General features: G+C 39.7%; 1 protein-coding gene across 2 annotated transcripts in view; it reads left to right on the top strand.

Annotated features, from left to right (window-relative positions):
- Positions 1-17,649, top strand: part of sgcd (sarcoglycan, delta (dystrophin-associated glycoprotein)) — a 189,209-nt gene that overhangs the window by 46,718 nt on the left and 124,842 nt on the right. Inside the window, exon 1 of one of the 2 annotated variants that reach the window (XM_034098756.2) lies at positions 3,785-4,198. The exons of the other annotated variant lie outside the window; for it this stretch is intronic. Coding sequence (XP_033954647.1) covers positions 4,196-4,198 — 3 coding nt within the window. The 5' untranslated portion in view covers positions 3,785-4,195. Of the gene's footprint in view, positions 1-3,784; positions 4,199-17,649 lie in introns of those variants that run through there. 2 annotated transcript variants of the gene reach the window in all.

Genomic DNA, 17,649 nt, shown 5'->3' with positions numbered 1-17,649 from the left:
AGCGTTGCGTTCACAATACATATAAAAAAATAAATCCTCAGGCCAGCAGGCCACTTAGCAGGCCAGGCCATCGGGAAACCTCCCGGTCCTCCCGATGGCCAGTCCGGGCCTGCACCTTATCACCTGAATCTCCTCCTAGAGCACCATTGTGTTTTTTTTAGTGCTGTCAAAATTATCGCGTTAACGGCGGTAATTAATTTTTTGAATGAATTGCGTTAAAATATTTAACGCATTTAACGCATGTGCAGAATGGCCTGCCCCATACGTGCCACCAGTGGCAGCGCCAGGGTATGGCTGGGGTAGGCTACACCCATACCAAGAAATGGCTTAGCCCCACCATGAAAAAGGATGTTAAAGTAAGCAAAATAAAGTCTGCCAACTCGCGCGGAGTAAATTGCACAGACAGCAGTTAGTAAGATTGATTTCAGCAGCCACGGTTTTGAAAACTTTTGTCACGTAGTGATCGTCTTCTCAATAGAACATCTTTGATATTGGCGTGGTGTTGTTGCAGGAAGTCCCGACGGAGAATACTTTTGCTGTAGTACAGGGGTGCACATAACTGGTACGCAGGTTATATAATCTGAAATGCGTACCGTCACTTGTGTCACAAAGCGCATTTGCGTACCGACGTACTTGTGAAGCTTTTCCAGAAGGCGGTTAGATCACCGGACGACAGAGTCGGTCTCCGTGTGCACAGACAGGGCTGCTGTTAACGTCGGTCTGTACAACGGAATTGTGCCAAAACTACGCCAACCGGCTGCGGAGGGAGACTCCCCCCCCTTCACTGGAGAACTGTGCTAAAACAGCTGATCACAACGTTCACACTCTGTGGTCACGAAGTACTCCACTAGCCCTCCCCCTCTGTCGACTTTCCTGAAGTACTCCCCCGTTGATAGAAATCAACACGTAATGAATTAAGACCCCACGGTTTGATGATTGATAGGTGTGTCGGCTGTCTTTCATTTTGACACACAGAACAATGTTATAATAAACATAGATCTGTATGTTAAATGGATATATCCGCCTTCTTTCATTTATCTTTCCATTCCCACAACAATATACATAAATAAATGGCATATTTTGGACATAGTTCGAATGGTGATTAATCATGATGAATTAATTTTTAAGCTGTGATTAATCTGATTAAAATGTTTAATCGTTTGACAGCCCTAGTTTTTTTTAACCAAATCTCTCTCAGAGGGGCGTGGGGAGTGGCTCCTTATTTTCATCTAAAGTAACAGACAGAGAATCAGCTCTTTTGAAAAAGTGTATAATAGGGAACCTTTAAGTTAAAGCAGCCTTAATCTTTATAAACATGCATATGCATATGAATGGAGACTTTTAAAGCATTACATACACTGACAACACCCAGTAATAACAGCATACATACAAACATTGCCTGACTCCTTTTAGTTCAGCCCAAAATCATAATGTTGGTTAACCATGAACGGCTGAAGTGTATCTATGCGATCCCCATGCTTTTAAAGGAGCAGAAAATAGCTAATCATGCGGCGCTATATTGTGCAAGCTAAAGTTTTATGATTTTTGTAATACATTTCTTTGTAGCCCACAATCACACAACCATACACTTTTACAACAATATTAAATAATAATAATGTATGTGTTTGTCTGGTCCAGACTGCCTGTTAGCCATGCAGAATATTATTGTATTTTAAGGATGAACAATTGCACAACTGTGTGTACTACAATTCAACCTGAAATGAGTCTGTGTTTTTTTTAGAATTAGATTCCAACTCCACCCACTGACATTTAACTCTAACAATGAGTCTTTTTAGAGCATCTGCCTCCACATCAGCTTTGCTCAGCTGCCATGTCTTCACTATCTCATCCATCTTCTGTTAAACTCTTTGAAATCTGTCTGTGTATGTGATCTTCTGCCTCGCTTCCCCTGAATATTGCCCTCACTATATCTTCATTATGAGACCGAGCCTCCCTGTGTTCCTCCTTTATTTACTACAGGCCTATTAGGGATTTCCCCTTTATTTATTGATTAATACATCATCAAGTGGAGCTCCAGCCGCAGCCGGGAACAACGGAGAATTTCCCCTGGTGTCTGCAGCCTTCATCCCGACTGCCCACTTAAGATTCAGACTCGTGTTATTATTCTTTTATTTATTGATATCTTTGTTCTAGCCACCAATGCTAGGGAGAAAGTGGCAGCATCTTCATCGTGGCTTATGTCGGAGTAAAAGAGAACAAACAAAAATTCACTATTGTTGTAATAACCAGGCTTCAAAAGTTTGTTTTGGGCGTGGACATGATGTAGCTTAACCTGTTTTATTGGCAAATAAAAGGATTTGAAGCTCTTTTAGCAATAAAGCACCTTGCTTTTTTCTTATCAGAGGCAGGCGCTGTGAAACTGCTGGATGTTACATCAAAGCGTGAAGTACTCCCCTAACCTACAAAATTAGCCTCACCACAAACAAGCAGGCAGAGAGAAAGGGATCAGTGTGGGAGGGAGGAAGAGAGGAGGCAAGAGGGGAGAGGAAAGAAAGTGGAGCTTTGTAGGAGAAGCTTTGTAAGGCTTTTTCCTCCCTCGCTGTCAGGCCACAGAACATTAAAGTGGAGGAGAGGAATTTGCATTCTTTAAATCGCTTCTTTCTCTCTTTCCCCCGCTCACATGCTGACCGCCGTGCACGTGCACTCACACATGCATGCTCTTACATAATTTACTGAACTTTCCTGCCGAGATGTTTCCATTCCCCACATGTTGCTAAAGAAAACAGTTACGGAAATGTATGTAAGTTAACATGATAAATACTCAGTGTTTGAGGGTCAACTAAAAAACAAGAAACACCTTTGTGACAGCCCAAGAAGTTGAATCTGCACCTCTCTTAAATATCCAACACTGAAGACTTGAGTTGGAATTAAATCCAAGAAATGCAACTTTGAGACTTCAATAACATGAGAGTTCAATAATGGGCTTCACATGAAACTTGAAAGCAATTGCTAAGAAGGGATATACTTCCCACAGTCTGCAGTGAGTCAGTGGAAATGTAGGGTACAAGAAGAGGTTTCATTTTCCTGAAGGTACATCATATTCAGTGGGAGAACACAAGGCTGCTTGGCTGGAAGCAACTAAAAGAAAACATTCTCATACATTGGAGCAACAAAACACAGCTGGTTGTTTTTCAGTGCCTTCCAAATCTGTCAACACACACACACACACACACACACACACACACACACACACACACACACACACACACACACACACACACACACACACACACACACACACACACACACACACACACACACACACACACACACACACACACACACACACACACACACACACACACACACACACACACACACACACACACACACACACACACACACACACACCTCATGTGCAAACAACATCCTCAAAATGTCAAACATCTTTGCAAAAGGACAAAACAAATCTGAGCGATTTCCTCAACTAATTACACAGTAAAATCAATCGATATTTTTAAATCAAACACAAATATATTATTAAATTATATATATGACATAAACAGCAAAATGTCATTATTCCACACAGCTATGAACAGTGGCAGCTGTTACACACATAATGTCCAGTAGACTTTGTTTACAACTTATTGTGATATACTGTATGTCACAAAATCCACACGGAAAAAATAACACAAAATCCACACACCCCTTTTACCCAACACACAGCAGGGGCAGGGCTCAAAGTGTTCGAGAAGGAGGGGTTGTCATGACAACAAAACACTCTCAGACAAGTCCCGCCTCTCTAAACTTCAAACCAGAAGCCCACATGTGTCTCTGCTTCTAAATCTGGCTGGAAGGCAGGGCTGCAACTCAGAGACTCAGAGGGCTGGAGCAACAAGACAGAGCCTTCAGGGGAAAAAAAGAACCGGGTCACAGGAGTCCACCACGCGTCCAGGAAACAACTCACAGCTCAGGGACGGGGCCAGAAGGGGCGGGGAGGAGTGTGTTCTTGGAAAATCTGACAAGAGAGCAAGGCAGCGGGGAGGGGAAAGAAAGAGAGAGGTGGCTGCCTAACTTTGACTTTGGTCAGTGAAGGCCTCATGCAGCTTCTTAACAGCAACTAAATCCCAGTTGTATCTGCCTGACACACCTCGACCCTGAGCAGGAGTCACCGGGAGCCCAGTGTGAGGAAGTAAAGAGAGGAATAAAGAGAGAACCATAAGGGAAAGTAAATATGGTAAGTTTGGTTTCACTGCCTTGTTTGGACTGCTCATTAAGTGTGGCTGTGGTGGGCGGGGAAGTGGGCTGAGCTCTGAGTGCTGCTACTTATTCCTTCAAACAGTGGACCAAATTAAGGCTCTAGATTCTTAGCTTGCAGTTTGCTTGTTTCTTTTGGCAGAAATGTGTTTTAATTGTTTCCACTTGGTGCTCATTGGGAAACAATGACAACATGGACTACTTAACAAAAGCAGAGCCACTGAGAGTGAAGCATTTAAATAAAAATACTTGTTTTGAGCTGAGAAGTTGCAAAGAAACAAAGCTCAGGAACTTTTTTGTTTTCCTTTTTAAAAATTGTAAGAAAATAGTTGACCAAGACTGCTTGCTTTACATCTAATTTTCCTTCAATCTGTGTGTATACACAGAAGAAGGAGAATTGTGGGTGGACTGTCCGCCCAACTACCCCATATCAGTCCCGGCAACACATTTGGTTTCAATTACTTTGTTCCTCTGGGGAACACGCTGCTATAAATAAGTAACAAGAAGCTGCATGTGGACAGACTGCAGCCTACTGTCAGGGTTCGGCTGTGGGGGAGGAGGGGCGCCTCAACACTGACTCTGGGTCAGCTCTGGGTGGGAGCATGGGTGGGAGGGATGAGTGGCACGCTCAGTTGTGGAGATGGTGTGTGCGTGTGCGTGTGTGTGTGTGTTTTGGAGGAAAAGGTCTTGTTTGGCTCAATGTATTTGTTTTGAGTCTATTGAGACAAATTAAATTAAATCTCAGTATTTTTTAAAAAATCTGGGTTTGACATCCAACCCTTGTGTCAATTCCTTGATGAAAATGTCTAGCTTTGTTCGAAAATGTTACGTCTATTGGTAATGTTGATAGTTACTACTTTTTTCTCCAACCGTGGACAATAACCCAATCTTTTGGATTTACATCTCAATTATCTTATTTCCTGTAGATTATCCATCCTTTTGACCAATATGAGCCACACATTTATATTTCTGCATATTTCGGCTTCTATACTGCTTCCGTTTAATTCACCTTGAAAACCTGCTGAGCTTCTTTGTTATAGCTTTCATAAAAGTGAAATTACTTTTTTGTAATTGCACTTTATTTAAACCTATACAGAGCTGTGCTTTTTCCAGAAGACTTTTCAAACCCAAATGTGCTTCCACAGGTTTTTCAAAGGTCTCTTTATCCCCATGTTTTGATGATATTTCATGGAGACCTTCGCACGCGTGACAAGACAGAAGAGGGCTAAGCTTGGTTATATTTACTGATATGCAACATATTTGCCCTTTTTGGTGAGGATAGTCAGGCACATGGAAGTTTCAAATCAAATATTCAAACCGACCTAACCAGAAGGGACCAAACGCTCTGTTCAAACTTAGCTGAGTATTTATGGTAACCTGGCTCTGAGTGATGCAGAACAGTTGCTAAGCAATTGTCGCATGGATTTCTGTCAGTTGAACTTTGATAATACAAAACAAATTATTCCATCGCGCTTAAATAATAGCAAAGTAATATAATGTTATTGAATAACAATGCATTTCCATGACATCTGTCCTTGAAGGGGGTATTTTTCCAGTTAAGTGTTTGACTATTTCAATGGTTCCCAAAGAGTTTGGATGAATCAGAGATTTATTATAGGTTACAAAAGAATACAAAGAAGCAGGATAAAACATGCCATACAGCCAATTAATTTCTTACTTGCTTCTCTTTCATGAGCAAAAATGATGACAAGATGCCAAGGAAAGATGAAGGAAATTAGCAACAATGGCTGTGTCTTACCGACTGCCAGTAGCCGTTTCGTGTCTTAACACTTGTTGTGACATTGATTATACATACAGCATATATATTCGCTGAAGTAGCCTCTGCCACCAGAAAACTCGAGAGTCCATTCCATCCCACTGTGACTCTGGCATGAAACACAGCCCACCTGCTTCAGGACACAGCAGCTGTCACTCCACACACAGTTATATTGGGAATAGAGTCAGAGCTCCAAATATCTGCTGACCTTCCAGCCCCCAGCCCCGACTCTCTGTCTCTGTCTCTGTCTCTTTATAGGCTTTTTACTGTCAGTCTGCATGTAGCTTCCAACTGTCTAATGTTACCTCTAACTGAAGCCAATCCTACACTCACTCAGATATAGTAACATAATAACAAGCAGTCATTTTGCAATCTGTTGAAACACACGGACATGAATCCATTCCATTTTGTTTCCCTCCATTAGTTAAACACTAAGCATAAACACTAGAATAGTTCATTAATGTAAACAGTCGCTAAGGTTCATTGTTTCAATTTAACCAAAACAATCCTCAATACTTTAAAAGGTTCTATATATGGCATTCAGAGTATTCATTTCATAACAAAACAAATATTTTCCATGTAGATATACAGTGGTGTAATTGCGTCCTGAGCAGAGAATAACTGCCTCCCCGCTTTAGGTTGTTGTAATTCGATCTTTGTTTATGTGGCCGGCCCAGGCATGTGCTTCTTGGTGCTTAAGGTCCTGTGTGTCCCACTGGCTAGCTAATGGCCTCTACTCACAGCCATGCTAAAATCCTCCCTCAGTTTAAAACCGTTACCTCTGTCACCATAGTTGCAGTTGTTTTCAGTCTTCGCACTGTTAGCACCTTTTGCTGCGAGCCGAAAGCGTAGCCTGTTTCCATTATGAGGTGGAATTGTTCAATGTTTTAAATTGTTTTTTCTTCGGCTGATAAACTTTAATGTATTGAAGGCAGCAGTACACATATATGATGGTGTTGAAGACACATGGCTGTTTACTGTATAATAACTCAACGTGTGATTCATATATGGCCATTATTTTTTGAATTACTTGTAGCTTTGAGTATACTATCAAAGCTACTTTAAAAAAAAAAATATATATATATATATTGCTTTTTGCAATAATTTGCTGCTGTGATGAAGAACATTAAATACTTTCCTGCAAGTATTTCTTTCAAGATTGTTTCATGTCAAGACGTCTGTGACTGTGTAACCGTGGCAGCTATCCAACCGAGGAAGCTACACTGGAGATACAGTACAGTATGACCAAAGTCATCTCAGCCACCACTGAGAGCATTTAGCTGTTTGCTGAGTGTCTGCGAGGTTTATGCTTTCCTGCTTATCTATGCAGTAGCAGTTTAGCACATTAGAGCCATGCTTCAAGAAATCTGCCTTTTTCTCTTCAGATCAACATTTAGCATCTAACTTGCTGTTCTGCTCCACTCGACAGGATGGAGAAAGAAAACAGCCAGGCTACGACTATTAGAGTCCCTCAAATATTTTCCTAAATCCTTCTCGCTACTTTAAAAATGTTTTGCTTTAGCGATTTGTTAAATGCTATGAAAGCAGGGAACTTTTGAGAAAGTGATACAGTCTGGCCAAGAAGGAGCGAGAGAAAAGAACACAGAAATAACAACACTGCCAAAATGCTGCTAGCAAACACATCTGAAAATATTTTTTTTAAAGTTTCAGCTACATTTATGGTAAAACGTTCCATTTATTCCACCTAGTGTCGATATAAGAGACAAAAGGCACAGTTAAAGCATGGATATGCCAGCTCTTTGAGCAAATGTTATATATTTGTTATTTTTTTAGAGTTGATTGTTTCTCTTTTGAATTCCATAAAATGTGCAGAAGCTCTCTGAAATACAAGTATTTTCCTGCTGGATAGAGGCTTAGATGTTTATTGATCTTTCCACCGATTTGTTTTAGCACAGTCCAGCATGAAGAAGAAGTATATTATTATTACATGTATGGAAACAATTTGTACACTGTATGCTTCTCGTCTTTTGGAGCTGCTTCAAAAGACCAGGATTAGCCTCCTTTTTTTATTTCAGTTAATATCGTGTTCCAGTTATTATGGTAATGAAACCTCTGTTAAATGTAACACACATGTTAAATGTTTCACTGCAGGCTATTGTAATGATCCCTGCAAGCTAAGGTTAGACAGCGTTGTTAAAATAATTAATTTGCTTCGGCTTTAAGTCTTGCAGGCACAAGATGTTTGTGGATAAAAAATCTCTTACAAACATTTAGCCAAATCATTCCACACGTATACAGTATCAGCAGAGCTATGTTCAATACAGTACCTCTGACCATGACACCAACCAACGAATCTCTGATCCAGGAAAAGCTTTTAACCAGTATTCCTACCCATAAACAGCACTGTATTTAACAGCTGGCAACGTGCCTTAAGGACTCATACTTCAGCTTTCTCCAACCATAACACCACCCTAGTCTGAAGAATTGGGAAAAATGACTCACCAGAGCTTTTCAGTTGTGTGCTTAGTTATTTAGTTTGTTAACATGGGACCAACTCACTGTCTGAATGGCAGTGTTGGGGTGGCAGAGACCAACGGTGTCAAAATGTCCTGAGGTGTTGAGTTGGATTGTTTCTGAATGCAAAATGGTTGCTAATCCATAACAGCTTTATAAAATAATATTATACTGTATATTGGATATTGTACAATTGACAATCGGTAAAATTAGTTGAGTCTTTATGATACTGTTGGTTTGAAGCTACTATGCGTATATAACTTGTTCTTGCCTTTGAAGACACAAGAGTGGTGTCAATCTTCTCAACTTACTCATGAAAGAAGAGAGGACTATTACGCTAAAACTCTAAGACTACAATTCCTTATTTCCTAAGTCTTAAGAACATGTTAAATCCATTTCACAACCCATAACACATTTTCAGAGCCCTTGACTTTAGCCCCATTACCAACAATTCTGGAAGCTGATATTACATTTGATGCAAATCTGCTATGCAACACGACTGAGCCACCTGTATTACAAATCTCTCTCTTTTTTTATAGATCAGGGTTCTCAACTTTAGAAATGGGTCTCTTTTTTGTAGTGCTGAAAGGAAATATGAGAGACATAGAAGTGAGAATAGGGAATACAAAAGGGGAGAAAAGTGAAGCAGAAGAGAAGAGAACAGGGCGATTTAGTGAGTGAGTGATACATTTTGGATTAGACTTTGAAGCCGTATTCGAGTTGCGCCGAGCGAACCTCCTCGCACATCCACTTGTCATTTCATTGGGCTGCAAAGTAATTTCCATGTACATTTTGACCCGTCCCTCTTTGTTCTTGGCTATTTGACTGCAAGGTAAATAGTACCTGAACCCTCGAGAGCAGAGTGATTTTAATAAGAACCACAGTCACAGAGATTCTACAGTGATATTGCTTGTATACCTGTGTGTGTGCTTGATTCTCTTGTTTTTTCCTCACTGTTTAATGTGTGCCGTCTGTAAAACCAATTGGAGACCTGGGGGTGCGTCCATTTCAGTCTTCTTTGGATTTATTTTCTTTTAAAGTGGGACCTAGCCATTAGGGAGGTCAATTAAGAGCGAAGGTTCTTATGCACGGTGATGGATTGGCAGAGCCTGCCTTCTTTCCGCATCATTACAGACTCCTTAGACCTCGGACAGACTTCACTGGTCAATCATTGTTTCTGGTCTTAAATGTGTTTGCCGATCTTGAGGTGCTGCATCTGCTTTATTTCAAGAGAAAGCGTTTTTTATTATGATGCTGATTGTGCACAGTGTGAGTTCAGTGATTGCTGCACAGTGGAACCGCACATTAGAAACTTTACAATTGTGTATTTAACAAAACAGAACTCCCATCAACGTATCCCCTCATAGACATTGATTGCTACAATATTTTGAAAATGAAATATCTGCAAATAACTTCGTTTTTTTTTTTACTTTCTTGACAACATTGTTGTTCAAAAGAGAAAATAGATAAACGTTGTGAAAATATCTTATTGGTTACTAGATATGTGTTTAATGGAAAACAAGTTATGCTGCAGCTGCTAATCTGCTAAAGTGTTGCTTAGAGTGTGATAAACATACATAGACTCCAACTTACATTTTAACATTAAAAAAATACAAATAAGCTGATATGGAACATCAATACTGTATGTGTTGGTCAAAGTGGATAGCTGCCACAAACAAATGAATGGAATGCTGATTTTGTTATCAGAGAGCCCAGCATGTACAATCCAATCAAGATTAAACTCACCAGCACTGTTGTGAGAGGTGTTCAGAGAAACATTTTACTTTTATAGAGAAAACGTTATCTTAATCACTTTAAAAGCTGTTATTACATAAGTGGCTCATTTCTTGGCTCATTTTGTTATTTGTTGGAGCACTCCTTTAGAAAACTGTTGCGATACAACTGGCGACAAAGTCTAATGACAGAACACTCGTGCAATTAATTAGAGGCATTTTGACTATGATTTGATGTTTGCACAACTTTGAAGCTGATTACAGCAACAGTTCAGCATAATGAGCAATAGTGTTTGTCATAGCCCGGCCGTACATTATATTGGTGTATTATGCTTTTACATTTAGTTGATGCTTATGAATCCACTGATTTGTTAGTCCTTGCCAATTTTATATGGATAGGTTTTGATTTTCTAATCTTAAATAATACTCATGCCAAATGTTCTTTATGTTAGGTTGCGAATTGTCCATCCTGTTCTTTGTGGCCATGTACACATACTGTATCTCTTTCTATTCTGATACATATTTAATACAAGCCACATTCCTTGTTCCATGTATTTACATTCTTAAATTATGCTGAAGCTGATGTCCTTCTAGCCACCCATACTATGCCCGGACCATATATTAGGGCTGTCAAACGATTAACATTTTTAATCAGATTAATCACAGCTTAAAAATGAATTAATCATGATTAATCACCATTCGAACTATGTCCAAAATATGCCATTTATTTATGTATATTGTTGTGGGAATGGAAAGATAAATGAAAGAAGGCGGATATATCCATTTAACATACAGTATCTATGTTTATTATAACATTTTTCTGCATGTCAAAATGAAAGACAACCCACACAACTATCAATCATCAAACCGTGGGGTCTTAATTCATTACGTGTTGATTTCTATCAACGGGGGAGTACTTCAGGAAAGTCTAGTGGAGTACTTCGTGACCACAGTGTGAACGTTGTGATCAGCTGTTTTAGCGCAGTTCTCCAGTGAAGGGGGGGGGAGTCTCCCTCCGCAGCCGGTTGGCTTAGTTTTGGCACAATTCCGTTGTACAGACCGACGTTAGCCCTGTCTGTGCACACGGAGACCGACTCTGTCGTCCGGTGAACGAACCGCCTTCTGGAAAAGCTTCACAAGTACGTCGGTACGCAAATGCGCTTTGTGACACAAGTGACGGTACGCATTTCAGATTACGCACATAACCTGCGTACCAGTTAGTTATGTCAGGGACTTCCTGCAACAACACAACGCCGTTATCTTGATTCTGATTGGCCAGAAGACATTATCAAAGATGTTCTATTAAGAAGTCGATCACTACGTGACAAAAGTTTTCAAAACCGTTGCTACTGAAATCAATCTTACTAACTGCTGTCTGTGCAATTTACTCCGCGCGAGTTGGCAGACTTTATTTTTGCTTACTTTAACATCATGTCTCATGGTGGGGCTAAGCCATTTCTTGGTATAGGTGTAGCCTACCCCAGCCATACCCTGGCGCTGCCATTGGTGGCACGTATGGGGCGGGCCATTCTGCACATGCGTTAAATGCGTTAAATATTTTAACGCAATTAATTCAAAAAATTAATTACCGCGGTTAACGCGATAATTTTGACAGCACTAATATATATATATATATATATGATATACTGTATGTTGTAGAATTACCGGTCTTGGACATAATTCAAAGGTATATCCGGCTGTTTTTTCAACAGTGAAAGTGAAGTGTTGGTTTTAATGCATAGTGTACATTGTAAGTGCATGACTGGTGTTTGACTTCCTGCATGTGTTTAGGTTCAAGCAAACATTTTTGTGCCATTAATAGAAGGATCCTGGTTTTGGTTGGATACTAAGAAAATGTAACACCCTTTTTCGTAATTCAAGTCAATGCTGATAGGCCGCAAGGTGAACCTCGAAAAGTCCTTTAGAAAAGAAATCCCGCTCCACAGAAGTGGAACTACATAATCTTTAGTCCATAAAAAAGAACGAGTCATGCTTATCCACCAAAAAAAAGTTTGTCGCTAAAATTCCTGTCAATTCTTCTAGGCACATAATTATTGGCTGAACTAGTCCCTTCAAAGCGTAATAATATCTTGGTCAAAAGTAGTGCCCCGGTTCGTCACGTGATCGTGCTACACCAATTGGGTAACTGCATATTGTCAACAGAAGTGAAAGATGACCAAATGAATTCTAAACAGTGCTGTATGCTTGTTTTATGTCATGTTTTGTCATATGTCTTAATACATCACTAAGTCCGAGGTAGTTGCGTTATATACGCTGTATTTGTGAGAGGTTTTACTATCTGGGAACAGAGTTGACCATCGAATCAACATTGGCTAGCAGCGTTTATCAGCCAACTCCAGCTACAACAACATTCCTGGACTACCATGTTCGCATCGCTAGGTTCATTGGCTGAGCTCGTGGATTATTCCATTAGACTGAGGACTTTTTGTCTGTCTGTCTGTTGTTATTGTTACCCTGTACACGTTAAATGCACTCTTAAAATAAACATGACTTGATTTCATACATAGCTGCGTCCAAGAAGAAGGTTAACTTCTAAATTAGCTATTAGCTATAATCTGGCATATTGTATCTCTTCTCTTTGCTGAGATGAATGTTTTTGTATGCATGGTCCTTCTATAAATAAAAAAATAAAAACACTTGTTACGTTAAGTAATTTAGATCAATAAAATGCAGTACTTATACCAATGACCATTGATTCATTTATTTACTCATTCATCATATAATAATTTGATTAATTACATTATTATTATTATTATTATAGATATATATAGATTATTATTATTATAGATATATATATATATATTATATTATTATTAGGGCTGTCAAGTTAACGCGTTAATAACGCGTTAACGCAAAAAAATTTTTACGCCACTAATTATTTTAACGCGATTAACGCATGTGTATTTTTTTTTCCTCAGCCGCCCTGTAGTTTCAGAGCGCATCGAGTTTAAAATACCATCTACAAGCTGATGCTGACAGCCCCGCTGATGCTGACAGCCCCGCTCCTTTTGACTTTGTTAGACTTTCTGGTGCGTTTTCCTCGTCCCCGCTACTCGATGAAATCATGGCGGTCGCCATTTTTTCCAAATCTGTTTGTTGATACCGGTATATGCAGCTACCCAATTGGTGTAGCACGATCACGTGACAGACCGTGGCACTACTTTTGACCAAGATATTATTACGCTTTGAAGGGACTAGTTTAGCCAATAATTACGTGCCTAGAAGAATTGACAGGAATTTTAGTGACGAACTTTTTTTTGGTGGATAAGCATGACTCGTTCTTTTTTATGAACTAAAGATTGTGTAGTTCCACTTCTGTGGAGCGGGATGAAACGATAACAGGGTTCACCTTATGGCCTATGGTGCTTCAACCCTTTTACCCAGATGAAGTTGTTTCCAGCTTCAAGGTTATTTTCTCTTTGTGCCTCTACGTTTCTCTGGAACACACAGATATCTCTTTTTCTCATCTACCTCAATCTCAGTATCTTATTCTTTGTCTCTTTCTTTCTGTCTCTTGATGTTTCCTCACATGTACACTTGCTGTCTCCTTCCTCTGTTCTTCCCTCATTCTTCTAGTTCCTTGTCTCTGTTTCTGTCCCTCTGTCTCTTCCACTTGTGTCTCTCATGTCTCAGTGTTTTTCTTTCTCTGTTTACTTATCTGCCCTCTTCCTTTTTTAACGCTGTTACGACTCTCAGAGAGTACAACATGACTGATTGGCACTTACTGTGAAAACTTTGGTTGTTCTTAATAGTCCCAGACTCCCAAACAACTCAGTGCTGGGCTGAGTATGGATCAGAGTAAAATGGACAACTGCAGCAGAGCATACAAAATGACGATGCTGTGGATGAGTGCAGTGTGCGGTAAATACCACAGACGTTTACAGAAAACCGAGTTTGACGTGCAGAGAAGTAAAAACCGCCATTAGTCAGCCTGTGACGGCCAATACATTTAATACAAAGGGATTTACTCCAAATTCAATTCTCCTGTTATAACAAGAATCCTGATACGCTAAAAAGGAAAAAAGGACATCATGTATGTTGACGTATTTGGTGCTCGAAAAAAACATGTCACCTAGTATCATGTGTTGCATCTTATCACCATTAGGTAGAAGAGAGCAACTTTGTAATGTAATAGTCCGTCAGCAGGACATCATTTGACAGTGCCTCGGGAAGCAATTGCAGTTTTCTTCAACTAAGTTAGCTTTTTATTACCACAGCACCGTTTTTTTTTTTACCATAGCACCCGTTGGATACATAATTGCTCAAACTTTGAAAACAGAAATATTGGTGGTGGACGGTGTAATGCTCATACATTCTTTAATTTGAAGCATTTGTTTTTTAACACTTATTTATCTGGCAAAAGTCATGCTACCTGGACAACGACTATGCCAACAGAGCTGAACAACCAGGCGTTGTTTCTAAGAGTTTGTTTGTGTACACTAATTTCCTGTTCCTGCCTTGGTGCAACATTGACCTACAGTCCAAGCCTTATTATGCAAACACAGTGTAGTGTTTTCTGTTTAGCAGGCAATTTATTACCAACACTTTTGGTGACTAAAAAAGCTAATCTGTCTGAATTCATGTGATGTTTTGACAGTTCATATCATTTTTTCCATTTTAAGCTGAAAGGGGTTGTCACTGCTAAGGTCGGGTTATGCTGAAATGCATAACTGAATAATTAATTAAATTGTTTTTAAACTCAATGACATGAAGTGCAGTCACATACAACCAACATTTCCCTTTAAAAAAAGCTACCTCATGAAAAGTACCTGAGCCAAATGTGGATTTGGGAGACTGCAAGACAAGATAGGAAGTCTAACAGGTAACGGGTGTTGAGATTGACAGAAAAGCCTCTCCTACACAACTTTTTCAAAGTACAGTTCGACTCCAGAGCTTCAAAGTCAGACAAATCCTTGCATAAGTAATCCAATGTCAAAAGTGCCGAAACCTTTGACCTGGTTTCTGTCACGGTTGAGTGAAGGAAGCAGGACCCAAATGCAGATAACTCTGATAAACCTTTATTTCAAGGATAATGAAACTAATACAGACAAAACAGAACACTCACCGGTGAACTCAGTCACCAATAAAAGAGGAACCAACACTGAACACAGGGAGGGGTAATCACGAGACGAGAAACAGCCGGGCAGGGGAGGACACAAGGGCAACAGGTGAACACAATCAGACAACTAGACACACCAGGGAAACTAACGACGGGAGGAAAAACACAGGGAAAAGGACCAGACAATAACCCAGGAGGAAAACATGACAGCAAACACCCAAACATACACAACTACAAACGTGACATAACATAAGAATCGTGACAGGTTTCATCTAACAGTTAAAAATAAACTGAAACTTCAGGCGCCACCCAGGGAGGTAAACTCTTCAGACAACTCCAGTATCGCAAACATTTTGCACATATCTTTAGATCAAGATTGACCTAACTCAATCATCCAGCCCTTTAAAATCAATGGCTCAACTTTTCCGAAAGCTATTTCTGTTATCTTTCTTTCAATGTTCTTCATTTTAACTTTCATAATTGAGCTTTTATTTGTTTGGCCCTTTTTGCAGCCTTTTTCTCAAAGTGCTTTAGTCCCTTTTTTTTTATTAACTGAAATCTGCCTCTTTTTCTATTTGTGCAGCACTGCGGAATCAGCCAGTTCTTTATTTGTGCCCAGTGCTGCCAACTGAAAATCAAAGGACTTGTGTCACTCTTTGGATAAAAGTGCTTTTCAAAAAGAGCTTGTTTGAAAAATATATTAAATGAAGCAGTCACAGGGAAGGTTGATATTGGCCAATTTGACTCTTTCTTTTTAACATGTATTGAGGACTTCCATCCTGTATAATTCAACATGTCTTACTTTGCTGCCAGGCTGACTAATAGCAGGTTGCGGAAAAAAAATCTGTTTTTGTTTCCATGGTGTACAATGCAACTGTATGGAGAGTGTCATGTAGCCTTTTCTTTTCTTTGCTCTACATGAGACTGTTTCATTAGATTTATTATGATGTTATATAATATCATAATCCTTGTAGAGGAAATCAAAGTGTGTCAAAAGGAAGTCAGTTATTTTTTGTGTTTGCATAATGTATGATGAAAGTTACCAAAAAGAGCAAGGGTGCTATTCACTGCTTCAGTTCAAAATGAATGGCTTCTCATTAAAAGTGAACATGTAATTATATATATCAAATAAATATATAAACATGATCTTGGAGGATATCATATCTAAGTTTGATTATGCTGTCTTGGCTAGGAATGTGTTTATGATATTAGTAAGCCAACATGTCTATCTATCTGAAAATGTTTGCTAGATTTAGAGTTCTGCCAAGAGACACAGAGATGTTTAACGTCTGTGCTGACATTGTTAACATATGCTTCTGTTGACTCATGTTATAGCCTTTATTCTTTATAAAAACATCTGACTTACATGGCAGCATAATTATGTACCCAGAAATCCAGCAAGCTTGAACAAAAGCACTTTGCTTCAATTGTATTTTGCCTCAATCTGCTACTGTCAATTTGATTAACCATATAATGCACCATAATTGTTACGACCCTGGTCGTTATGTGTATGGTGTGTAGAGAGTTCCTTCGAGTCTTTTAGTCCTTCAGAATTATTAGGTAGGTTTAGTAGTAGGCATGGTTAACAAAACTGTGAGTTTGTGTTTTAAGGGGGGGGGTGTCATGGCTGCTGCTGCTGTCTGCTCGTTAACCTGTCTGGGATTGTTTTCAGCTGTGTATGTTATATGTATATGAGATGTGCCGTTGCCCGGACGCCATTGGATGCCAGTTTCCTGTCCCTCCTCCGGTAGGCGTGACCGAAGATCTGGATTGGAGCAGGTCGGGCCACCAATCCCTGCCCACACCTTCCGGGGACTCTTACAAGAGTGTGTGCATCTCAGTTAGACAGGAGAGGTCTGAATCTGTGTCAGACCGCTCTCGGTGCTCTCCTTACTTTCTGTGTCAGTTCTGTGTCAGTTCTGTGTAGCTCTGTGCTAGTTCTGCTACAGTGGTTAGTTAGGGTGTGTATTCTGTGATTTGTGACGGCGTCGAACTTGTGCGAGACGCCTCACTATTTTAGCCTTAAGTGCCCATAGTGTGCTATGACTGTGATAATCTGTGGCCTTCGTTTTGTGTAGCGTTATTGTGAACAGATAGCTGGTTTTAAGAGCCTGTATTTTTGGTTATATCATCTTTATTTTTGAGTTTATTATTAAAATCAACCTCTTACCAAGAACACCTGGTTTCGTGTTGCTTCCCTTTTACCCTAAGCGAGCTGGGGACGTAACATATTCATTAAGCTTTTAAAACGTCACTCTGCTACAGGACCCTAAGGCCCTTTTACTGTGTAAATGTACTGACAAATGTAATCATCAAATTACCAAACAAATTGACGAACAGTAAAAACTTTGAGCCACTCTAATGCA

This window comes from Pseudochaenichthys georgianus, chromosome 14 (assembly GCF_902827115.2).
Source record: "Pseudochaenichthys georgianus chromosome 14, fPseGeo1.2, whole genome shotgun sequence".
Classification (NCBI taxonomy): Eukaryota; Metazoa; Chordata; class Actinopteri; order Perciformes; family Channichthyidae; genus Pseudochaenichthys; species Pseudochaenichthys georgianus.
Note: the sequence above shows the minus strand (reverse complement) of the source record. Positions and strands in the feature narration are given on the sequence as shown.